The 26,750-nt window shown below is 35.5% G+C and overlaps 1 protein-coding gene across 2 annotated transcripts in view; it reads right to left on the bottom strand.

The window, feature by feature from the left end:
- LOC132556922 (allatostatin-A receptor-like) overlaps positions 1-25,581 on the bottom strand; it is a 70,576-nt gene extending 44,995 nt beyond the window's left edge. Inside the window, exons 1-2 of one of the 2 annotated variants that reach the window (XM_060221383.1) lie at positions 25,380-25,581; positions 23,045-23,596 (exon numbers count right to left, since the gene is read on the bottom strand). In XM_060221383.1, the coding sequence (XP_060077366.1) occupies positions 23,045-23,383 (339 nt within the window). In that variant the 5' untranslated portion in view covers positions 23,384-23,596; positions 25,380-25,581. Of the gene's footprint in view, positions 1-23,044; positions 23,597-25,235 lie in introns of both variants that reach the window. The other variant, XM_060221380.1, reaches the window with a different exon arrangement.
- Between the last annotated feature and the right edge of the window lie 1,169 nt (positions 25,582-26,750).

Here is a 26,750-nt window from a genome sequence, read left to right as displayed (position 1 = left end):
GCGTGCGGGGGTGCCGAATGAGCTTGGAATGGTTCCACAGCCACGGGCTTATAAAGCTCTTGTAAGGCAAGCGCAAGTAATTCAAATTACTAAGCGTTAAAGTGATAATGACCACCGTAACGTATATATAATTGGCATGACTTTCTATTTCCTGAAAGCTATAAAAACGTGAAGCGAAAAATTAGAAGAGCTTCATCAAGGTTGACAACAGTATATTAGCACTATGTTTAATATCCCAGTACAAATTACGAACACCTACACCCTACAAGCCGTATTTTAACTATTGCCACACAAGTCTTACAGTTATAGTACGTAGAGCGCGTACGTCTGATACAGAAAATTTCAGATAAGGGAATAACCCCGTATTTGAAACACCAAACCTTCAAGCTACCTTTTCTATTTTTTCATTGAAGCATCCCGACCTCTCCTGCAAATAGTATACATGTATGTACATCGCGCGTGTTTCGAGAATCCCTATAATGTATGTCATTCCTGGAGCCACATCTCTGCCTTAACGCCTGGTCCCAACCTCCTGGATATTTAAAGGCGAAGAGTCAACTGGTCAGATGAAAGCTGATAGACAGCATGATTCGTGTGTGAAGACCAAGAAATATGACCATCAGAATCACATTCTGGGCGGAACAGAATTTAGTGATGGGGGTGATACTTTTTGGATAGTTTTCTATAAATGGACAGAGGTATTATGTCCAGATACTTCAACCTTTAGCTTGACTCGATTTCCATGCCCATCTGTTGTCAGATTGGCCTATTCTGATGGATGACAATGCCAAACCACACTAGAGTCCGCCTGGTGCAACACCATCTTCAACAAACAGGATGCGCCTGTGACCTGCAACGTCATCAGACATAAACACAATTGAGCATGTGTGATACTGTCTCGGACCAGACGTTAAGTCGCAAAATCCAAAATGCCAAACAACTGAATAATTAGGGGCTGCATTGATTAAGGAGCCGCAGAGGTTTCCTCAGAACAACCTTCGGCGTCCGGTCAATGATATGAAATGTCGCGAACAAAAATTATACCGGAAATGTTGTGGCAATACCCGATTTCGACATTTCCAAGAACATTATCACTCTCTCATTCATCAATCGTCTTGAGTAAAGTAAAACAGTTTAGTGATTTGATGACGTTGATAAGAGACAGTTAAAGTCAACTTTTTTCTAGGCTTAATTAATGTCTTTTTCAGTACATCTTTTAAAAATAATACTCACTTCCGGTTCTGTAAATTTATTTTCTTATCGACTGTATATATTTTCGTTAGATACCTAAAACATTGCTATATCTGTATCTGTATTTATACGTCATAAATCCCCAGTTGGGCTATTTATATACATCCTGTTGATTTGTCATTGAATATTTTCCCTAAATACAACGAAGAAAAAGCAAGCCCGAACTAAAATATTGGTGGTTCCCTAACTTCTTGTCAAGTGTATTTTACATGTTATGATTGTTTTGGTTCAGACAAAGTTAAATGTGTCGAAACTCATTAGTATAGTTTTCAATTTTACAGACCTCATTCTCCATTAAGCACACAAGACATTCGGGAGTCGTTTTAATGTCCTTTTGTTTTTCAGTGGTTTCTTTGTGAATCTTGCTTCTGTTCCTATTTTGCCTTAGTTATACGATTTTGTCAAAACTACAGTATACAATATAAATCGGACATAAGTGACAGAGACAGTATTTATAAAGAATTAAGAGGAGGGCGCCTTTGTATGAGAGGTTATTAAGATCCCTTTATTTTTTGTAGATAAAGAAATTACGGTAGAGAAAATTTATATATAAAGAAATAACAGGAGGGCGCCTTTGTTTGAGAGGTTATTAAGATCTCTTTCTGTTTTGTAGTTAAAGAAATTACAATGGAGAAAATTTATATATAAAGAAATAACAGGAGGGCGCCTTTGTAGATTAAGATGTGAGATTCGAGCGCTATTGAAGGGGAGATAATTAAGATCGCTTTACTTATGTAGATAAAGAAACGGCAATTGGGAAACTTTATATATAAAAAATAACAGTAGTGGAACTTTATAAATAAATCAATGATAGTAAATAAACTATAAGGATGAAGAAATGACATGGCAGTGCCTTTGATGATCGAAATGTGAAGGTTATTATCAAAACTACCAGTAAGGAAACTTTGTAGATAAACAAGTTACAGAAAGGACGCAATATTGATAAATCAAAGATGGAAGGGCGCATTTACATACTGAAATGACAGTAGAAATTCATTGTAGATAAAGAAATGGCATTAAAATGCCTTTATAGATAAAGAAAAGGTATTAAAATGCATTTGTAGATAAAGAATATAATATAGTATATAGAATTGAATTGGTCCACAATCCCCTGGTATATAGAATTGAATTGGTCCACAACCCCCTGGTATATAGAATTGAATTGGTCCACAACCCCCTGGTATATAGAATTGAATTGGTCCACAACCCCCTGGTATATAGAATGAGTTGGTACACAACCCCCTGGTATATAGAATTGAATTGGTCCACAATTCCCTGGTATATAGAATTGAATTGGTCCACAACCCCCTGGTATATAGAATTGAATTGGTCCACAATCCCCTGGTATATAGAATTGAATTGGTCCACAATCCCCTGGTATATAGAATGAGTTGGTACACAACCCCCTGGTATATAGAATTGAATTGGTCCACAACCCCCTGGTATATAGAATGAGTTGGTCCACAACCCCCTGGTATATAGAATCGAGTTAGTTCACAACCCCCTGGTATATAGAATGAGTTGGTTCTGAACCCTCTTGTTTATAGAATCGAGTTGGTTCCCGCCCCGTCCCCCACCCCCTCAACCCCCAACCCCCAACCCCCACCCCCACCCCTCTAACAATAGCTGTAACAATAATTCTCATTCTATCTTATACTGTAGCTATTAGTATTATTGATGTAAATAGCTATATGATCCACTATGTCCAGATGATTTATATCAGTCAGCGCAGAACAAGTTGTTGATCTTATCTCTGATATGGTTGGAGTAATTTGATGATATATTGGACTGTCGTTCCTGTATGGTCTACTGCTCCTCGCCGCTCTGTACGATATGTGTACATCTGACCGTTCAGAAATGATGGAACAGGTTTGCACATGGAAGAGACGGCAAACTGATAGTACAGGTCTTCGTTTATAAGTTGTGTTACAGATATGTACTTTAACGACATGACATCATATCAGCAACATCTGTTATTATTGATGTGATAACCATGAGAGACGAAAATCTATACTGTATAAACATTTTATAAACATATCATTTCCTTAAAACACAACATTCAATACGTTTGCTGCTAAGGAAATCGAATAACGTAGCTTTGAAATCGAGAATGATATAATATATTTTGACCGAATTTCACATGGTTTTACATAATGATGAAGCGACGCTACAATATCAATGATATATAGGTTTTTAGGACGAAATGTCATGACTGGTAATATTTACAACGTGGTGAAAGCGAATCCCATCGGCTGTTCGTCTTTGTTAATAAAGCATGACATGTATTAGGCTCCAATGTAAAATCCTTGCAATCTGAGCTGTGTTTGGGTTATAGAAATATCTACTATAGTCTGCGTTAGTGAGAGGATGAAAGTCGTCGCAATGTGGGTCATCGGCAGTAGCAGCTCTGATAATGTAAAGTTCAATCGATAATAAAAATCAAACTTTACTACAAACCTGTCTCTATGATATTTTATTATATTACAGCGGTAAAATACAAACAATTGAATAAATAGTTATCTTTGTTTATGCTTTTCCTGGTCTTTCATTTCACGATTCATCGGACAGGTAGAACTACAGAAGGAAAAATACATCGTACAGGTAGAACTACAGAAGGAAAAATACATTGTACAGGTAGAACTACAGAAGGAAAAATACATCGTACAGGTAAAACTACAAAAGGAAAAGTACATTGTACAGGTATAACTACAAAAGGAAAAGTACATCGTACAGGTAAAACTACAGAAGGAAAAATACATTGTACAGGTAGAACTACAGAAGGAAAAATACATTGTACAGGTAGAACTACAGAAGGAAAAGTACATCGTACAGGTAAAACTACAGAAGGAAAAATACAACGGACAGGTAGAAATACAGAAGGAAAAATACATTGTACAGGTAGAACTACAGAAGGAAAAATACATTGTACAGGTAGAACTACAGAAGGAAAAGTACATCGTACAGGTAAAACTACAGAAGGAAAAATACAACGGACAGGTAGAAATACAGAAGGAAAAATACATTGTACAGGTAAAAATACAGAAGGAAAATAAGATACATTATACAGGTTTATCTTCAGAAGGAAAAATAATTGCTACAGGTTGGACTACATTAAGAAAAATACATATTTCTTTAAAAATTGCCACTCATATTTCAAAACATGTATGTGACATTTCAGATTCTTGTCCGAACAAGCAAAGTAATGGGACTTGACTTTTTCATTTTTTTAACTCTCAGCCAAATCGGACAGATTTTGAAGACGGCTGAACTACATGAAAAATCACAAAAGCCACTTTGCTTCCTCTATGCATCTTTCTGGTTAGTTTTCCCTTTTGATGCATTAGAAATGTCTAAAGTTTCTGTACGGTTAAAGACAGCGCATGGCTACAGACGAAGGTGATGGGTGTAGGGTATCCTGACTATTGTCTACAAATTAAGAAAATATCCTTTAAATCAGAAATGCAATACACAGCGGTTCATAAAGATAAATCAAAGCGATAAAGGAAATATTGGAAACAATTTGATGCGGGCTTTTAATGGGAGATGTTCGTCAAGGGAGACAATAATAGGGGCCATCAGACAATCTTATCAGCAGATACATAGTACACCAGCTGTAATTACATTGTCGCAGCCAGATTAACAGCATTTAGACAGGTGATGAACATTTCAAGATTACTCATGGTAAAAACGAGGCAGAGTTTCGCTGAGTTGCGTATCTTTATCAAATTATTTTTAGGAATATGCCCCTTCGGCAAAGCCATGTACAATTACATATCGCAGTATATGTACACCTGTCAATTCATTCCAAATTCTATCTGTCATAGGATTGTGATGAAACCTTTCCATTGGCGTCGAATTCTCAAATTTAAGTTTATAAAACGAAATGAAAAAGATTGACCTTACAGCAAACGGTAGACAATAAAATCGGCTTTTTATATTATACATGTAGCCCCCAAACAAACTAGTAGTCATTTTCATCTTGCGGTGGCACAACACAAAGCAAAGCATGTCTGGATTATCCTGTGTTAAAGAGCTACGTCACTTCTACCGTGTATTGTTGTGTCTGTCGCGTTTGCTTTTCGTTAATTTTTTTTTCTGTTTGCAATTTGTCAGACAACAGTGCAAAAATATGAAAGGTCAAATGTCAGCCACCATGGTATCAAGTATAAGCATAAAAAACATAGATTTCAACATAAGTACCGTATGATGATCGTATTTTATCGTGTGCCTTATTTAAGTCTGAATATTTAGGGGTTTGGGCGATACCTAGGTAGCCTTACAGAGTACGTAGATCGTTCTGACGGTGTCAAGGTGACTGTACACTACATAGATCGTTCTGACGGTGTCAGGGTGACCGTACACTACATAGGTCGTTCTGACGGTGTCAAGGTGACCGTACACTACATAGGTCGTTCTGACGGTGTCAAGGTGACCGTACACTACATAGGTCGTTCTGACGGTGTCAAGGTGACTGTACACTACATAGGTCGTTCTGACGGTATCAGGGTGACCGTACACTACATAGGTCGTTCTGACGGTGTAAAGGTGACTGTACACCACATAGGTCGTTCTGACGGTGTAAAGGTGACCGTACACTACATAGGTCGTTCTGACGGTGTCAAGGTGACTGTACACTACATAGGTCGTTCTGACGGTGTAAAGGTAACTGTACACTACATAGGTCGTTCTGACGGTGTCGGGGTGACTGTACACTACATAGGTCGTTCTGACGGTGTAAAGGTGACTGTACGCTACATAGGTCGTTCTGACGGTGTCAAGGTGACTGTACACTACATAGGTCGTTCTGACGGTGTAAAGGTGACTGTACACTACATAGGTCGTTCTGACGGTGTCAGGGTGACCGTACACTACATAGGTCGTTCTGACGGTGTCAAGGTGACTGTACACTACATAGGTCGTTCTGACGGTGTCAAGGTGACTGTACACTACATAGGTCGTTCGGACGGTGTCAAGGTGACTGTACACTACATAGGTCGTTCTGACAGTGTCAAGGTGACTGTACACTACATAGGTCGTTCTGACGGTGTCAAGGTGACCGTACACTACATAGGTCGTTCTGACGGTGTCAAGGTGACTGTACACTACATAGGTCGTTCTGACAGTGTCAAGGTGACCGTACACTACAAGGTGACCGTACACTACATAGGTCGTTCTGACGGTGTCAAGGTGACCGTACACTACATAGGTCGTTCTGACGGAGTCAGGATGACCGTACACTACATAGGTCGTTCTGACGGTGTCAAGGTGACTGTACACTACATAGGTCGTTCTGACGGTGTCAAGGTGACTGTACACTACATAGGTCGTTCTGACGGTGTCAGGGTGACTGTACACTACATAGGTCGTTCTGACGGTGTCAGGGTGACTGTACACTACATAGGTCGTTCTGACGGTGTCAAGGTGAGGGTACACTTCATAGATCGTCCGGATGATGGCCATAACATAGAACATAAATGTTGTAATGATAATGTTTGGGAGGGGATTATGTCACTTTAACATATGTATTTGTGATATCACCATTGACAACAAATATATTAAGAAGGAAGAAGATTCAAGTGTCAACGTTGTCGCTATATCTATAGTTAAAAGCAAATTCTGGTAAAAATTCGTATTTACGTCAGGCGCGTTGACCACTAAGGAGTTTTGAAAATTGCATGGGAAAATTCTCGTTTAGAAATGCAATATATTCAGAAGAAGACTTATAGTATCTGTTGCTGCAATCTGTCATTTTAAAACTTATTTTGGGAGATTAAAGAAGTATATCTGTTGCTATGGTAATCGTTCGAAATTTAAGGAAGTCAATTGCATGTGAACAGCTATGACAATATAGCCGTTTGTCTGTTTTGTTTATCGAGTTGTGGCGAAAAAAAAACGTAGAAAACATTTCGGTTGGAAATGTTACGACTGGGCATACGTGAGAGATTCTCGCGAGATGTGGCGCGAGACAAAGGTTACCGACCCGGGTGGAAGTAATTGATCACATCTAGTGTATAAAACGATTTCCGCTAAATCCGGAATAGCCGCACTCTTGGTAATAAACACATACTATGAACTGTCAGACTGCAGTGAAATTGACAACTTATATGAAATTTGTGTCAGCCCAGTATTGCAAAGGTCGTTACTAATTTAATCAAATTGTTCACCCAGACCCGCAGTTTTGTGTGAGGTTTTTGGCTTTTCGAAATAAATGAAATAGTCTTGCCTTTGCCGGCCAAAGTCATTCAATATTCGACAGTAAGTCATTCTGTCTAGTGAATTTCAAATCCGCCATATTGGATTTCACTTCACACGGGAGATTAAGCTGTATTATCAGGCAGGAGAATCATGCATCGTACTGAACTGATGGGTGAATCCTAAAATTAAAAGATTAAAACAGAAATATCTTTAAATGTTGCAAACAATTTTAAAAAAAACGTACAAAACAAATGTTATTCAAACGATCCAAGGAATGGCGTTTTTTGGTGCGTGGAATGATCAGCATTTCTGAAACAAACAACGCCATCGCAACCGAAAACGCCTAATGTAATAATGTTGACTCATCTATCGTGAATTAATGTATTTAATGTTAGTTTCAAATAAATAGAAATTTCGCGTATAATTTATTAAACATCAAAATATGATAAACACGAATAATTTGAAGCAAACCCTTTGTAACATCAATTGTTTACCAAATCGAATTTAATTGAAAAATAGAAACACTGTAGTATACATCCGAATTGACGCAAATGATATCCGCTTATACATGAAACATTTTCGACCCATTTTCGAGTTTTCCTTATTCCAAACATAAAATTACTTATTTTCAACCCATTTTCGAGTTTTCCTTATTTTAAAGATAAAATTACTTATTTGCAACACATGTTGTTTACTGATAATTGTCTGCTTCAGAAAATTACTAGGAGGGAGACCACTCGCTTTAGAACGATAAAATATCTATTGACCATATCTCATTAATACTATATCACATTCTGGGGATTCCAAGCATTGAAACAATGTCTATGAAGTGATAATGGTCGGCACACAATAACTGGATGTATATTGGTGTGATTCTAGTGCTCGAGCACTGTCCCACACTGACGTCAGACACTACTCCGGAAGTACAGAGCTATAGATACAGATGCTTTAATTCCCGTAGAACAATTTCCGACTCTTATCCGAGGGATGCCTCACTTTCAGCAAACACACAGTGACGCGTGGCAGTAGACGAGTTCAAGTGGATACTTGAATGGTGAAATGATTTTTTGAAATCTCGATTTCATCTCTTCAAAATGAAATAAAGATTTAATTATGTCACTGTAAGTGAATCAATGTACTTTACATACAAGACAAGTATCCCATAATTGACTTGAGTGTTAACGTTGTAATTCACTGATGATAAAGCTGTCCATCACAACCCTCCTTAATGATAAATAAGGGTGACATTTCAATGACTGTGTTTTCGATCGTATTAACGTCTTCAAATGAAACTATGTTATATGCTATAATCGTTTCTCGCTTGTTTTTCGTCTCTCTGTCATTCCGCATCAGAAAGCGATCGTTTATGACCGTTTAAACTTTTATGTGTTCCCCCGACGTTAACCACGTGATGTGGTGTAGGTTTGATGGCTGCTCTTGAGCATTTCAGTGTTTGCAGTTTTTGCAAATAAAAAAATATATATCGAAGCACTTGGAATTATCTGACACGTAAACTCCACGTTCATGTTCCAGTAAAGAGATAGCATTGTGTCCCGTGTACGGTGGTGAAATTGTTGTGTCTAGAACATAGGGACATGTCGGGAATTTTCCTCTTTAATCTTCGACATCCTGCAGTGATTAATCACGTGACACACATGTAATATTCTTTGCACTATTGATAAAAATTGGGAAAACGATTTCTAAATTATTCTTCGACATAAAAACGGACAAACATTTAAAATTTTAAATCGACCCTCGTTGCCAGTTACGGCCCCCTCAGAAACACACCATTTGATGGCATGTTGAAAGAGATGCGCCTTCTCGCGAGAGCGGTTATTGTTGGCCGTTTGTTAACGTCAAATAATGATCAATTGTAAAATGCAAGCGTCTCGTGTTACTTTACAAAAATGTTATTTTTAAAACTTGGAATGTAGGAGAATTCCTGATGGAGGTGCTACTTTTAGTACAATTGAGGTCGACTTCTACAAAGACAGCTGTGGAAAACTCTGGTTAAAAGTTTAACGAGTGTTTAAGTGTATACCCCATATCCCGGAATAAATACTTGCTTGTTACGTAACATTAAAAACAAATGCATCAGACAAATGCAGCTCTCTCTCTCTCTCTCTCTCTCTCTCTCTCTCTCTCTCTCTCTCTCTCTCTCTCTCTCTCTCTCTCTCTCTCTCTCTCTCTGCGTCTCTCTCTGTCTGTCTCTCTCTGTCTGTCTGTCTCTGTCTCCCTCCCCCCCCCCTCTCTCTCTCTCTCTCTCTCTCTCTCTCTCTCTCTCTCTCTCTCTCTCTCTCTCCATTAAATATATCATTTGATATAAATTGCATTGTTACATTTTATTCGAAACTGAATACATACTTTCTTCCACTGTCCGAGAAGTCTATTGGTATTAGCTGAACACAAGTACCTGTCATGATCACGAGGTTATATCAAACTTGTCTATATAGACCAATCTGAATTATATAACCTTGACATTCATACTAAGGGGCCCTACCTAGATCATACATTATATCGACATGATGCAATTTACAACAATTGATAAAAAGTTATATAAACGAATTGAACACAGAACCTTTTGTAATCACACATCTTCAAATAGATAAACTTTTTGCATAGACAATAACCGAAATTCATTCATAAATACCATGAAATAAAGACACGGTTAACGTGTACTCACAAGAAACCGGATCAGTGTACAAAACCTCAGCATACCGTACCGCATATGGCACGACTTCATTTATTGTAGCGATTAGGAATAAGCACGAGCGAAGAACTCGTTTAGGGAGCCTTGTTCATGTGACAACCCATGCTTGACAGGAAAATCACACTTGGCTTCTTTTTGAAGACGTGGTTACCACGCTCTTGTATTCTATATATATAAAACAGGACAAATCTTAATCGCGGTGTTTCAAATCTATTCATTTCAGAATGCCAATGAAATCAGACAGTGAACTAATGTCGGGCATTGCATTTTGTAAATTGTGGTAATGAATTTCGATCTTCATCTCCGTTTAACTGATTTTATGTCATTGTTTTTACATGCTATCATTAGGTATTACGGGATAGGTAACGTATATAGAACGTATGTGAAAGGGATCCGCAACACCAGAGCATAACATAAAAATCTCACCATATTTAAGTTTTTCGCGAAAATATTGCTACGTAGTTGGTTATTTTAAACATGAATACCTCCTAACAGTTTGATTTTATTCGTTAAATTGAATTTCAAGTGAAACAGAACCATGTATGCAAATTAATCTAAAACCACATAGACGACGTCATGACACCAATATAAGAAAAGCACCAAAGGGAGGATGTTGGGCTATTCTTTGCTTTCAAAAAAAGAGGATTTTAAACGTCGTTATGTCCAAATTTGACAACATATTTAAAAGACTTATTTAAATATGCAAATTGGATTTTCCCAGTTTTATCATCGCAACGCAGTAAAATGTTAAAATGACCTTTTATTTTTCATTGAATGATATATGACTAACCTGTAATCATTGTTTGATTCCAAGATGAGCTATTGTATTATACATCACTCATAGACAATCTGAAACACATACTGCAGGTGTCATCTTACAGTGTAAAATAAGTTATCTGTCGTACGACATTTAACGTATACTTACAGAAAAAAAAACTAGCGATAGATACTTTGTTTCCTCAAAAAAGATCAGACTTGTGTATTGAATATTATTTTGGTGATTTTTAGTGGGTAGAGGTGCAGTGCTTGTTGATATGGCGATATTTGAATTTTTGGCATTTTAGCGTAATCAGTCATTAATGTACTGACCACATCATTGTCATCTTTGTTTTTCTTGACACATGTTTTGCATTCCACACAAACACAAAATATGTTCAATAGATGGATTAAACCACATACTTAATAAGACTTCTAAATGTTCACTTTATCATGTGTAAAGTAATGATAGCACAGTGGTAAGCTCTACGCTCTCGACCACAAAGGTGCTTGGATCGAAACCTTAATCGACATATTTTTTTTCAATTAAAAAGGGAAATTACATGATGTCACAGTGTAAATAGTAGCAAGTGTCACTAAGTACATAAGTGTCTGTAAACGTCCTGTCTTATTTGTATTCGTTACTGTCCGTGCATTTACGTGTATGTCCTTATTTGGTGTGTTACCTGTTATGTATTGTCAGTGTCTGTCCTTATATAGTGTTGTCTTGAGACGTGAACGTGTCCAGGTGTGACAGGTGAGGAAATCATAACGTTTGGAACAAGCTATTTGTAGATGTTATACCATTGCCGGAAACAAATGACTCATAACACGAAGAACAATTCATTTGTGAAAAGTCTTAATCAGAAAAAATATATGCATAACGGTTATAACCAGGCAGTACTGCATCTAGGCACTTTAAAACACATGTTTACAAGTTTTGACCATAAGGAGTAAGCGGTTTACCAAACAATGTTCTAATACCAAGGTACTGCAACACTTACAGGAATCAAAGTAAATTTTACTTAAGGTATTTGAACTAGCGATGTCTTCTGGGAAAGACGCCTAATGGCGGAACTCTAATACAATCTAAATTGCAGAAGGAACGACAAACAGAAAGAACCTTTTACTCAGGCGACTGAGAAATATCTACGGACCTGTTATTACTGATAATCACCTCTCCAGCTGGAGATTACACTATACAACAAAGTGTGCCAATATTTCTATATATATAAACCATGTTTATAGAAACATGGTACGACCTGTTATGCTAGCAGAGACCAGGAGTAGTGAACTATAAGTACTGTTACGAGTGGCGAACTACACATCTCCGCTTCTCCACGTCATAGAATGATGAACTGCTCTGGGTGATAATTCTCGTTAAGTTCTTCCATGATGAAGAATGGAAATATTGATTAATAAATCTAACATTTTTTTAAACATTAATCAGCAATAAGGGTATTATTCATTACGAATTCTATAAAAATAATTCAAACTTGAAATCATTCGGTACGATTTATGGAGTTTTATCATAAACATGAATTGGTTATTTCAGGGATAACAAGGGAAATTTGTTTGATATACAATTCAGTTGAAAATTACTTTTTGCGCAGAAAAGGTTTACTTTCTAATTTTAGGAGAAACGTGCATTTTGCTGATTTGTTGATTGTTTAAAAAATGTGTAGATACTGATGTTGTTTTTACAATATATATTACTCTCAAATATTCCTTAATTGATCTTCTAGATTTAAAAATTGCCGAACTGTCAGCTCTTTCTTTATACACACTAATATACGTGTATTTTGTTTGAATCGAAGATTCAGACATTAGGTATGTCTTGCATTAGAAATAAGAAAATACCAACATGTCAACATTTTCATAATCCAAACTCAAATTCGATAATAATACTTCGGCAAAATAAAAACAAAAGAAATATCTACAAAGAGACTCCTCAAAAAGTACAAGGAGAATAAGACCAGGTGTTCCGGATGAGTAAGGGTCTTGGTTAATCCAAGAAAGTGATGTCACATTCTCTAATGACACCAGGGTATTCAACAATAGAACCATCAGTTGAATTAACGAGCTTCAAACATATCCAGCTTCATATAGCACGAATATTGAGATCATTAATTAAAACAACCATAAAATTTCCCACAACTTTCATCAACTTGCATTTTCTGAAGCCCTGTGTGACGAGCATTTCTGACATTCTGACATCTTGCACGAATGTTTTTATATGATAACCGACCTTGTAAATCAGTGTTAAAACGTTCACGAAGTCAAACAAAAAGGGCCAAAAACAAGGCACGACTTCCTCGGGTACTGGGTCAACGAACCTAGATAGAGAAAGCTTTTTTTCATATTGCGTATTGGAAACTGGTCATTTCTGTGATCGTGTAAATATTAAAGAATATGAATAATACGGCTAACGATTTTTTTACATTATGACATATACAATTATACAATTACAGACCTGCCACAAAAAAAGAAAGAAAGAAAAAAAAACTCATTTGGAAATTCAATCGATAACTAGTTCATTATTTTTTTAATGATATACCACGTCTTGGCGCAAAATCGTGATAGTAGCAGACAAAAATGTCACAACGCACGATAAAAAACCGCCGATATTTCTTATAAAGCAATAACGTAGCCGTAACATTTCCATACCCTTGTGTTCAGAGTGAGACAAAATAGGCAGGGTGTGTTGAAACTGGGAGTAATCGAGACAAAACCTCAATGTTGTGGATAATGGTGTTCTAAAAATAGGCACAAAAGTTATATCAACATAAAGATAGATATAACACTTCGTTTGATAAAAGGCGTTTGAAGTGAAGTAGAGTAAATTTATCTATAATAAGGTACCACGTCTGGTATAACATTATTTAAACATTTGCTTATTCATTGTGTTTCAAAATTTTGAATGGACTAGCAAGCGAATAAACAAGGTATGCTTATTACATGTAATAAATAATTACTTAGCATGCTCTACGAAATGTTTGAAGACTGAACTTATTGTGACGATCCTGGTATATTAACACAATACAAGGTAGCAACCATCATTTAATGGTAATTCGTACGTAACAGAAGTTGGCGTTGTTATGGTAAAAGTTAAGTAGCTCCGAAAGCCATAGCCGATGTCAGTCTCATTTCAACCATGAGTCGATCGCCGCAGCAGGGCGAGAACGAAAGACATTTATCGTAAATTAGTTTTTTTCTTATCGTCATATAAATCATATTCTGTGAGAAATAGTTTATGAAGTACTTCATGATAACATAAATATGTACTTGTTTATCGAGGCCCTGTAATTGGTGATTCGCACTTGTTATTCCGTGCTGTCAATTACTGTTGGAGTGAAATTACACGTTTAAAAGTGAGGTCATCTCTTAAATTCCGCCGAATCTCTACATCAAATGTAGGTCTGAACAGGGCTTCAAAGATGTTTTCTTCATATCATAATTAAATCATATATTGTTCAGAACTTTTTTCTCTATAGTAAACAGTACGATAATATCTATCTCAGTTTATCCGTCCAAACATGGATCTGCATATCTGTTTAAATGTCACCTGCTGCAACATAATTGACGTCTTTTGTTCACATAAACAAGACATTTAACATTTCCGTAATTGCTCCTTAGATAAGTGATTTTATAATCGCACTCAAAAGGACACTAAAGTTAGATGAGAAAAAGTTCAATAGAACCATCGGTGTGTTCGATTGGTTGAGGTAAAAGCTATTGCCCACTAAGGAAGAGTTAGGCAGAGTTAAGGTGTTTGCTGTGCTGTCACGTGAAGTCCAGTTCCCGGTGCTTTCTTTAAGAATAGATGATAAGGAAGGACATTTCTTTTTATACCCTGTGAATTGCTGATATACGTTCTTGTCTGGGTCTCTTAGCTCCCATAATTCTGTCTATCTTTACTTTTAAACTTAAACCTGAACTTTGAATTGAGTAAAAAGAAAAAATACTTCAATGTAATCGTCGAGACATTAATCTGAGTATTGTGTGTTCTTAGATAACTAAACATTAAATAAATCCTGAATAGAGAGGACGGAATCAAGGGAAATAACAAGATAGGGGGATATGAAGCTAAAAAAGAGTTTGCTTGCCAATGCATTGTTGTGTCACGAGATAGAACACAATTAGAAGACACCTCTGTGTATTGGGTGACTGTATAGCCCATTTCACGTGGCCATGTCTACAGAAGATAACATATCAATAATGCCTAGAAGTTTATTTTATAGAAAAAAGGCGACGTATGATGATACATCCATGGAGCTCTTCATCTCGGTCTTCGTGCATTTCATTACCTTAGGAATAATTTACTACAAAACGCCTTTATAAAGCAAAGACAAAAAAATGTTCAACATAATTGCAATATGAACCAACGCTAACATAATCAACAATTTAAAAAATCAGTTATCCGTTCATATTGCAATAATTTGATAAACATATTAAGTAATAAGTAAAAATTCAGCGCATGATGTATGGTATCCTGTGATGAGTCCTTCCACAGATTTTTCGCTATTGTCACGTGATATGGGAATCCGCTCGTTCGAAATACTTTGGGGACAGAGGACGAACTTTATGTTGTAAATCATAGGAGATAATTTCTTTATAAACCTATGATGTAATTATCACTAGTTGCGGTAACGTAACAGAGGACGATAATATTTTCGTTCGTGACAATCTGACTTCTGATCTAGATTTCATGTTACAAACTTGGTATACATCTTGATTTGAAAACAACTTCGCTATCCACGGGGAATAACATTTTATCAGCCAGAGAGTTATTGTCATCTTTCCCATATCTGACATATCCATTTAATGTAATACAGTTAGGCATGAAGTTTCAATACTTTTTTTTATTCTTAAATATTCTGATTACATTTACATGAAATTTAATAATTTCTGCACAAATATGCACGAGACGTCTTGATTTCAACGTCCTGATATTTTGTACTTATTCCTGGAATTTCTTCATTTCAATATTCTTTGTTCTGTTCGGGAAAATTATTCATTAAACGTCATTAAATTTATTATTGTTACGATTTTTCATCTGATACATGAAACGTCATCAATTTCTGTGTTCTTGTGTTGTGTAGTTATACACGTCATCAATCTTAGCGTTCTGATTTACACACCGATAAACGTATATCCAAGAGCAGAAAAAAACATAATGGTATTGAGAATTGAACACTATATATCCTTTGATATTTTATACTCAACATCAATTAACCCTGTGTCCAGAGCTTGGAAATCAGAGACAGCTCGTCAAAACCCTGCCTGTAAGCAATGATTAAGGAATTATCAGATACGAAACGTTCATATTCCAGACGTCATATCAATAAACCATGATCATTGGTGAACATGGAGGTAGAAGAGAGATCTAGTGGTTGTTAACGTACTGACCCAGTTATTCTGAGGGTCAGTATCACTATGTCAGAAGTCCATCTGGAAAAGTCGTATTTCTACAGTCGTATCAGTATCCTTTCTCTTCATAAACTCCCTTTGTAGTCGATATTGTAGCTGTATATACACCATTGTACTTATTATCCAGTCTTGCATTTCATCTTTTTCTGAACATAATCAATACTCGTTGATAATGAGAGTAGACATTTTGGCATCCTATACAGCAATATGGCTACCAACGTCATCGCGAGGTTTTGAACGCCGGAAATTGACACATTTCATCACAACCATGTCTTTATTTTTACCCGTTATGGACTGATAACTTGATGCTACTTTTTTAGGGATAAAGAATTAAACAATTTCTTTTCTTCACATTCGATCTATCGATATCTGTATGACTCCTCTATTGTAATGAGAAATTAAAATAGTTGTTTGGTAAGTAACTGTCGGTATTGTACTGATGTGGTGATGGGGGTCACCGCTGTTTGGTTGTATATACCTTATGCTATTTTCATCGTATAACATTGTTATTTAATGTTTATCAATAGTTCTTAACAATGTTTATTTGTCTTCTAAGTATTTATCAATGGCTATGATTTATTTAATATCTATATAATGATAAATTAGTTTATTAACATATCATCATAAAGACTTCTGTTCATTATGTATTTGTTTATCAATATGGATATCTACCGTATAGCCCTTTAAAGTCTACAATGTATGATAAATAACAATTTTAAAAGATAGAGACATCTCGTTAAATTGTAATATACAGTAAATATGTCTATAGATCTGGACTATTATGCAAATACAATGTTCGCTCCAGGCATCCTAAATGTTCTTGATATCATTTAACATCGTTGCTTTTCAAAGTTTTAATATTTTCAAGCTCAAATATCTTTTTAGTTTTCAAATAAAATACGTCATAAGTGATTGTATTTGTTGGGATAGAAACTGGAATTGTGCATTTTATTTTAATAACAATTTTATAGCAAAGTAATGACTTCACAGTCCTTGGTAATAACACTCTGGTTTTAAAGGTATGTTATGTTTTCTATAGAATCTAGTTTGTTTTATAGTATACTAATTATCTTATGACAGTATCGAGCCAGAGTTAATGATTATCAAATGTAATTCAGTCCCGAAAATAACATAGAGTTAACATGGGGACAACCGGAAGAAACAGATACCGCTTAACGCCACACCATGAGAATCGGTCAAATTGATGTGTGGTGCTTTTCATCTTCTATATTGGGTTTTCCTGACACGAACAAAGTCACGTGATGTTACAAGATACATGGCAGATGATTTAGATGACAAAACAATTTCGATAATTGCAATTCACTTGATGTATTGTCGATAATTATTTTTCGAAATGTTTTCTTAATTTGTATAATAAGTGTGATCGTTGAAGGACTTTGTTCTATACCTGTACAGCAATAACGCTTGTTGTCAATTACTTGAGTAGTTTTAGAAGGTCGCTTTATAAAACCATGCTATTACAATGCTAGTCTCTTTTGATCAGTATGTCTTTGATGTTATATGTTATAAGAAATCATAATGTTTCCTTTGTCTCTCACCATTGCATATAAATATTAATTCCTCAGAGATCTAAATATTTCAAATATCATTAAATGCTTTTCTTTCATTATTATTTTAACAACGAATTTAACCGAAATTAATTCCTGAAGCTTGACATGCATAACACCTGTTTGTGTTGTCGTAATTAATTTGTATATGTCGCTCTAATCTATAATTTAATAATATTTCGTATCATCTGTTGATGCCGATGCTATATGTTTTGTCCTGAAATACCAAAATATTTTCATTTACATTAAAAGAATAGGTATATAAAAAGTAAACATTATCAGTAGAATCTACTCGGGGTTTTGTTTTTACACATTAATTGAAATGAGAAATGATATTACTCTATCAGTACTAACACAGGCAGAGGCATTTACGTAATATTTCTGTATCTTTTATATAAAAGTAAGTACGTGTTTTAACTAACTTAGAAGGAACTTTGCAGTCTTTTTGGTGATAAAAAAGATGGGGTATTTTTAGTTAACGACAAACAATTCTTTCATCGGAGAGACATAATTAATGTTGGTATTATACTTCTCACTATTATCACTATATATGCTAATTACTCCATGCGAATCATTGCATGAATATGATACAGCATGGGCATAGCGTAGCATGGATCAGTCAGCAAAATTATACCGCAGTGCGGCTGCGTCATTTTTTCATCTATTTCCGGTCTGTAGTATTTCATTTTGTGTTTTTTGTTTTCCGTTTGCGTTAAGGATCGTTTCCATTTACGTTTGCCCAATCGTTTTCCGTTTTATTTCGTTTGAGTTGGAACTTGTTCAGGGTGTGTACATAGACATGATGTTACTAACTCGCAGTTTTTTCTTGTCTCTTTGTAGAATTCCTATCCACAAAGACAATGGTTGAGGTAAGTAACAATTACAGAGACTTTTATATAAAAAAAAAAATTATAGACACTTTATGCAGACGAAGGTCGTTGAAATATATCCGGTGAATAAAATAGGTGCTTGACAAAATTATTCCAGCTAAATATAGGGCGAGTCATCACATAAAAGATGAGAAATGGCTGTTGTATGACGTCCTTTCCCAATATTTAAGGTAAAAATATTCAAAATAGTGCATTTTTTTACTAGATAAAGTTATTTTCTCTTCTTGTTCCATTGATACATTTAGCCTATTGTATTTACTTTCTCAGATCTATATATATATATTTTTTTCCTGTTTGTTTGTTTTTTTGTTTTTAATTTTGTCACACATTTCATGTCGTCGAACATCTGCACTTTTAAATACACATATGTGCATTTTTTTGTATTGCATATTTTTTAAGGTAATTATCAGAAGGAATTTATGTATTATTTTCAGGGATTTTTTTTCAAACAATAGACTAGATAAGAAATGGTCTTTGTTTACGATTTGTGACCTTGTGCCTATTTTTCATCTGTGTAGTCATAAAAACAATGAAGTTATTACCAGAAACTTTTTTCGTTTTCGTTTTACCACAAAAAGCTTAAATACCAGGTAAATCTTCATTCACAAGTTGTAACGTCTTCCGTACTTCAGAGTACCATTTGTTTCCATGCGCTGCTGACACTTGCCAATAATTCATTCCGCTTTCTGCATCAAAACTTCCCCAACAGCCCATTCTACATACACTATCATCCTTTACATCGCCCAACCCGCCACTTTGCCATCGCTTTTGGAATTAATTACGTCTATAACAATTCAAAGCGATATTGTTACTTAAGAATGTGTCGGTTTTATTATCGTGTACATGGAGAGAGTGGTGCTACAAGTGTTGCGCAAGTCGTGACATTGTTTAATACTTCCGTATGAACTGCTCTCTCGCATATACAAGCGTGTTCTAGGGTTAGTGCCTTCCGTCACTGCTATGACCGACATGCACTCCCTATCATGTTCGTCTATCTCCACACACTCCTGTGTCATTTGCTTGTCTTTGGATATACTACATCGATGCAATATAGACATCTCCTTGCCTTCTCCGTTGAAAATCTACCAACGGAATTTTTAACAGATTTTAAATTTGTAAGCAATCCGCTGTTCTGTCTGAACCGCCGCGGGATAGTTAACAAGCGTAATAATGTTTGGCAATGTTCTCTACATAGCGATTGTACACTAAACATCCAAGAGAGCGACGTCTTTCAATAAAGATTTCGAGTTAAGCTAAATAACTGGTAAACTTAATCATTGGGCTGTTTCGTCCTGATACTCATCTGAGATACTGGGGACTTAAAACTAGATAAGGAAACGTTTGCAGTGCATTAGGTTGACGAATAAAGACAAATGTATACTGCAATATTTGGTTAATTGTTCAATTCAGAGGCAGTGGAGTTAAGAAAGAATGAACTTCATGTCGAAAGATTTCTGTGTAGAAGTACGACAAAATTGGGAAAATGCCAATAAAAACCTAAAGCCATGCAAAATCACATCTATCGAAAAAGAAGATAATTTATATTTAAATAGTATCTCATGCACAACCTGACAGAATACATTCCAACTCCAAGGTTAGTGTTAACCTCGGGGAGTTGTGGTTCACCGTCTAACATGTTGTTACATGAGAAATTCACTAAAACAAGCAAGTAAACAATCAAGGATTTAATATGTCGATGCACAAGACGTTAACCTGAAATGTCAAACAATAAAATAAAACCAATTTGTATCAAGCTTCATTTTAACAGATCATGTATGACGAGCGAACTTGTATCAAATTGCCTTCCGTGATCCTTTTGTAAGGTGAAGCACTTCTGGTTGAAATCTGTAAACACAGCCATTACAATGCAATCTCGGCCAGCTTCACTACATCCTTTCGTTCTTTACAGAAAAATGTGTTACCTACTTTGTATGTTTTAATACTAGATCTGATTCTATAGGGATACGATGTCCGTCACGTACTTATATTTAGTCACGTGTTATGACAGTCACGTGATTGTAATCACGAACAAGGACAAGAGACCCGACATTGATCTTCACTTCCACTATTGTTAGATCTTTGTTTTATTCCATAAAAAATAGATTTTCCTTTTTTTTATTCTTTCCCCATTTTTACTTTTGATTATATGAAATTTCAAAAATCTTCTTCAGAAATAGAGATAATTTTTTTTCCTAGTAAAATCATAGATGGTCGACTGTTGGCCATTTTTTTTATCTGGTTAGTTCAAAAAATCGAGAAGGGCACAAATAGGAAAGAAAGAAAATCTATGTTTGAGATTTAGAGAAAAATCGATTTAGTACTTATCGAGAAACTGCAATAAGGAATTGTCATTGTCAGAATCCAAGATGACTGCTTGTCAGTCTTTTGTTTTATTGAAATTAAAGAAGACAACTACGAGTCAAAGGTAACCTATATTTGAAATTTGAAAAAATCTATCCAGTACTTCTCAAGAAATATCTGAAAGAATCCATCCGCTACTTCGCGAGAAAAAAGTGATAAAAAGAATTCTTAACGGACGGAAGACGGACGACGGATGATTCGAATAGCCTGCCATCTGATGCTGGTGAGCTTATCAACACTTTTTTATATACCTTATAGACATAACCAATAATAGATATGGTAGTCTCGTAATTGCATATCAGTATATTTATCTCTCCTTGTATAAAAACACATGATAGTCTCATTACTATATGCAAATAGATATGTCATGGTGTTATCACCTAAAAGTACATGATAGTTTCGTTATCATCTTAAAACACGATAGTCTCCTTAACATATGAAAGTACATCATCTTCTCGTTATTATACTGAAGTACATGATAGTCTAGTTATCATATATATATATAAATACATACTGTTTCGTTAATACACTGAAGTACATGATAGCCTCGTTATCATATATACAGTATGATGTCTAGGTATTAAACTTTTTGTATTATATAGGTACACCCCTAGTATCCAAATATAGGAACGCCTCGTAAGGTAAGTAGAAAGTAATATTCTCCAACGTACAGAAGTAATTTCTAAAAGGATCGTAACCATGTAAATTATATATAGCAAACGACAATTACTGTTAATTATGGGATAAATAATTAAACAAAGTGCTGGAGATACTTCAAAATTTACATTTTTATATGTTTTGATGTTTAAAGCATCAGTGCTTGCCAATGTTCGCTTCTATTTCTGATAAACCTGAACTACCTTCTGTTGGTCAATATATTTCTGTTAGAATGTACATTCCTGACTTTATGTATCATCAAATTGTTCAGTTTTACCACTTACTGTCGATTTTAACTTAATCGGTGTTTGTCAGTCGTAGATGATAATATACTGATTTAGTTATCATCATACCTCTGGCACGAATATCGGTCAGGTAATTTTGACAGTAATTATAACATAAGTTCCCTCTTATAAGAATCTTTCACACTTGTAGTAACCTTGCTTCGATGTTGATGAAAGTTCTAAGAGGATTTGCTAAAATCATTTCAATGTCACCTACATGACTGTTCAACAAAATACTACAATAATTTCCCTTTCCATCATTCTATTACAAGGATGACCGGCTTACAACTGTGATGCAACCAGCACCTCGGGTATTGACAAGTCCTAATCATTCACAGTTTTCTACAGTCTTTAGAAACATTATTAAACGTTTCCTGGTACAACATCTGGATAACACACAACAAACTGTAATACTGATAAACGTTTGATCGGTCATAAGTACCATATTAATAGTAACATAAAATGATGCTGTGACGATCCTTGTCACCAGTCAGCATAGGCATACAATAAAAAGTCCAACATTAGGGTTAGGGTTATTAGGGTAGACAATATCGTCCGGTCAAGGTCACGTCGAAAAAGATTTCTTCATTAAAGTCGTATTTATCAATAATAGTTATTTTCATAAGTGTGACTAAATGTTCAGTTTAAAATTAATTTGAAGCAGAAATTAACAAATCCTTTCCAATAACTTGAAAAAAATGGTCTGAACAATTGATTGATTGTTTGATTGATTGATTTTTTGATTGATTGATTGATCGATCGATCGACCGACCGACTGACTGACTGACTGACTGACTGATTGATTGATTGATTGATTGATTGATTGATTGATTGATTGATTGATTGATTGATTGATTTATCGATTCCGCATTTTTGTAGTGTTCGACAAACATAAAACACCTGAAATATAAATATGAACGCAGATATAAGAAAAAACATTACCTTGACCGGAACGCAGATGAGAACGAAGATAAGGTCAGCGGATGCCAGATTCACTAAGAAAACATTGGTGATACTGCGCATACGTGGAAACAGAACAATGGCGACGATGACGAGGACATTACCAACGAGACCAACAAGTCCAACGAAGGAATAAAAAACAACTGTAGGTATAAACTCGTTGAGTGGAAGGTGGTTTAAAGCTTCGTTATAATCATACTCATAGGTATAGTTGCCATAGTAATCCAGATAAACATCCTCCCCGTTAGACGGGGACGCCATCGTGTTCACATCTGTAGGATTCACCACACCGGAAGTTACACCTGAAACGCTTACATTCATTGCGATTCGATGTAATGACTGTATACGACAGTATTAATGTCCGGGGATACTCAGGTATAAAGTCACGAATGTGTCCAACTGCGAGTTTTCATAGCAGTGACGGTCGGGCTTCAGATACCTTCATATATATTCTGTGTCGTCACAGCTTAACTTTTGGATCAATGCACAGTATATTCCTTATCTCAAAGCAATGCTGTTCCCTTCCTTATCGCTCTGAAACATAGAACATATTTATTTTTTGGAATACCATGACGAAACCAAACATCAACATGCCGAATATGTCGTGTGTTTAGATGTCGAAACTTCAATAGATACACTGTATGACTTCGGGCCCACCCCTATAAACTGACACCTCGTGTCAACATAAAACGGAAGAGATCTCTATCTTTATTTAATCTAGTGTTAGCATTAAACGTCTTTGGCAGAAGGAGTCTACAAATAACAGGACACACTCCGCGAAACAATCTGATAAAATATTTACATTTCAAAATCTATCAGTATATAAACCAATATACCACTCTGGGAAAATTCATTTCTCGAATAAAAAAAATATCATTACAAATGTGTCTTTGTCTGACTTGTCCGTACATTTCACTAGATATGACCCCCATCCACAGCGGCATTAACACTTAGTCTAAATGTGCGTTTCGTTTTAGTGTAAAAAAGTCTTTATCAGATAACATTTTTATCTCGACTCGCAGGGTTAGTCAACAGTCGGAATTGTTAAGCAGTTTTGAATATTAGGTCCCAAAGCGTGCATTAGATCTGTTTTTTCCACTACTGCTGTCCAGGTTTTTTGTTTGAAGATAAAATATTAAAAAAGACTCTAATCGCAACGGTGGTCCGGTCACCAGGCATGAGCCACGGTGTATATCACTTCTGAGGCAATAACGTGGTGTGCTGTTATCATTATTGAGCCAATTTTATGTTTTAAGATAATGTCGTTTCACACAAAGCCTGTATTTATTTCGTTAATCTGTAATAATTACGTTTAATTTATTCTCAAGTATACCGGGGCAATAATTTATGAAATATTGCTTTATAATTATGAAACGAAGTGTCACTTTCTGACAACTCTTGTATCCCACGAAGACGAATAAGCGGTAGCCGACACCCACTGACATCGTGGTGCCAATACCACAAACGGCGATACTACGGCTTCTACAAAATTCACTGCACTGCAGGGTCTTTTTTCTTACAACACAGCGATTTTTTCCAGTTGAAAACATTATACATTGCAGTTTCATTATCTAAATATTTTGATAAAAATTTATGTCGTTTTTACGAAGTTTAATGGAATGTTTCTGTTTAAATTTTGTATTGTAACTTTCATATTTGTATTTCGTCTCTCACATATGTATCGTATAAATTCAATTACAATTTTTCTAATTCAAAATGTCTTCTTAATGAAATACAGCTATTTAGATGCAGAAACTGTGCCTGCAGATAACGCGAAATTAACCATTTTACTGCTGGCTACAATGCACAGCACGAAATTTAGGTTGCACATATTTAATATGACAAACGCACATTTTCTACAGATTTACGATTTTTTCCTTTAATGTTATGTTGTTGACAAAATTGTTCGATTTTTTATATTCCTTCAAAGCGATTTGAATTAAGCTATTGTTTTACCGTACCAAAAATAATAAGAAATTATTTTATCTTTAAACACAATAGGAAATTATTTTATCGAAGTTCCTTAAAATTCAAAGTAAAGCATATATTTCCTTGTGAATTATTTGCATGTATGATAAACGATGACAACCAGAAAGACAAATATGATTTAAGCAGTAACCACATTGTATCTGAAGTGTCAAACGATTGTATCTTAAGTTTAAAAAATTTGTACCTGAAGTGTCAGTTACCACACTCATAAGTCGTTAAGAGTATTCCAGTACATCACATGACACAATGAATCTTTTCCAAACAACGACCATAAATTTATCTAGGTATACAGGTATCCGTTGACTAATTGCTATGAAAGGTCTGATACCTGTACGTAAGAGTTTTCCAGTCGCTGTAACACACAAGGCTCTCTCTCATACCAGACTGACAGGCACAAAGTGTCGACTTATAAACACGACGATTTTCCAATCGAAATGTCGCTAAGAGCTTGTCCAATAGTTACCAACACTCAAGAATGTTTACCAATATTTCTCGGCACAGATTGATCCTTTACTGACGATTTGATTTTCTCTATGTGTTTCTATACGCGATGTCTCGTTAGATTGTAAAGAAGACATATTGCCAATCTGAATCTGCTATACCTGATGACTATAGCTTTGGGAATCGGAGACCAGAAACCTCTGCGATTGGCTGTTTGCGGTCACTTACTCAAGCACAGACCAACAAGCAGGTCTACACTGGACTATGCATTAGAGAAATATTTCGGTTATTGAAATTCCCCAGAGAGGGGTATTGGCTGGAGAAGGACTGACAGACTGTGATGATTAGCGTTAGACAGCGTTAGGACGGAGGTCCAATTAGGCGCCCTACGATCGCCCATGGGTACGACCAACAACTCCTGAATGAGTCAATAGATAACCGATGTAGATGGACCCACTCGATGTGTTTTACAGCTCGAATCATTATTTCAAAACATCAAAGTAAAACATTTTCATATATATATATTTTTTAAAAAAATCCTCAACCGATATTTTTCTCATTATGTAGAATAACGAGTTATGTAATGTTATTTAGGAGGTAGAAATCTTGCAGGTTATCTACAACAATTATTTCGACGAAAATTAAGCCTGCTTTCCTCAGAAAATTCCCATAGCAAAAGAGATCGATACTTATGATCGATACTAAACACAGATTTTCATAATTAATAGAACAAATGTTTGTTTGATGAGGTTCAACTGTACTTATATCTGACAGACAAGCCTTCTCATTAATGACTTATATATCTGTTTATATTCAAGAACAAAATGTGATTTTGAGATTAACAGATCGAGGAACAAGAAACAAACTCTAAATTTATAATAATTATACATTTTATAGAATGCAAAAACTGTAAAAAAAATTCGAGAGAGAATATTGATTTTATTTGTTTTCAAATGTTGCAAAGGAAATCGAGGTCATGATACGTAATACAATATTAAAGAGTTACACTACAGGACTTGGGGGATAAGCGGAAATTCTGAATACAGTATTTAGTATTTTCAGAAACGTGCATTATGATATCAAATTTAAAGCATGCATGACTGATTGATAATTTTGCTGGACTTTATAGGTCGTGCTCGACCATGTGGATTTTTCCCTGGGTACTCCGGTGTCTTCCCTCAGTGCGAAGATCCCCCGCACGCTTCCAGCCCGACCAATAAGATTTGATTTATATAAACTGTTAGTTTGTTTCGCAGGC

Source organism: Ylistrum balloti, unplaced genomic scaffold (assembly GCF_031769215.1).
Source record: "Ylistrum balloti isolate Yb309-2 unplaced genomic scaffold, AGI_CSIRO_Ybal_v1 Utg369652, whole genome shotgun sequence".
Classification (NCBI taxonomy): domain Eukaryota; kingdom Metazoa; phylum Mollusca; class Bivalvia; order Pectinida; family Pectinidae; genus Ylistrum; species Ylistrum balloti.
Note: the sequence above shows the minus strand (reverse complement) of the source record. Positions and strands in the feature narration are given on the sequence as shown.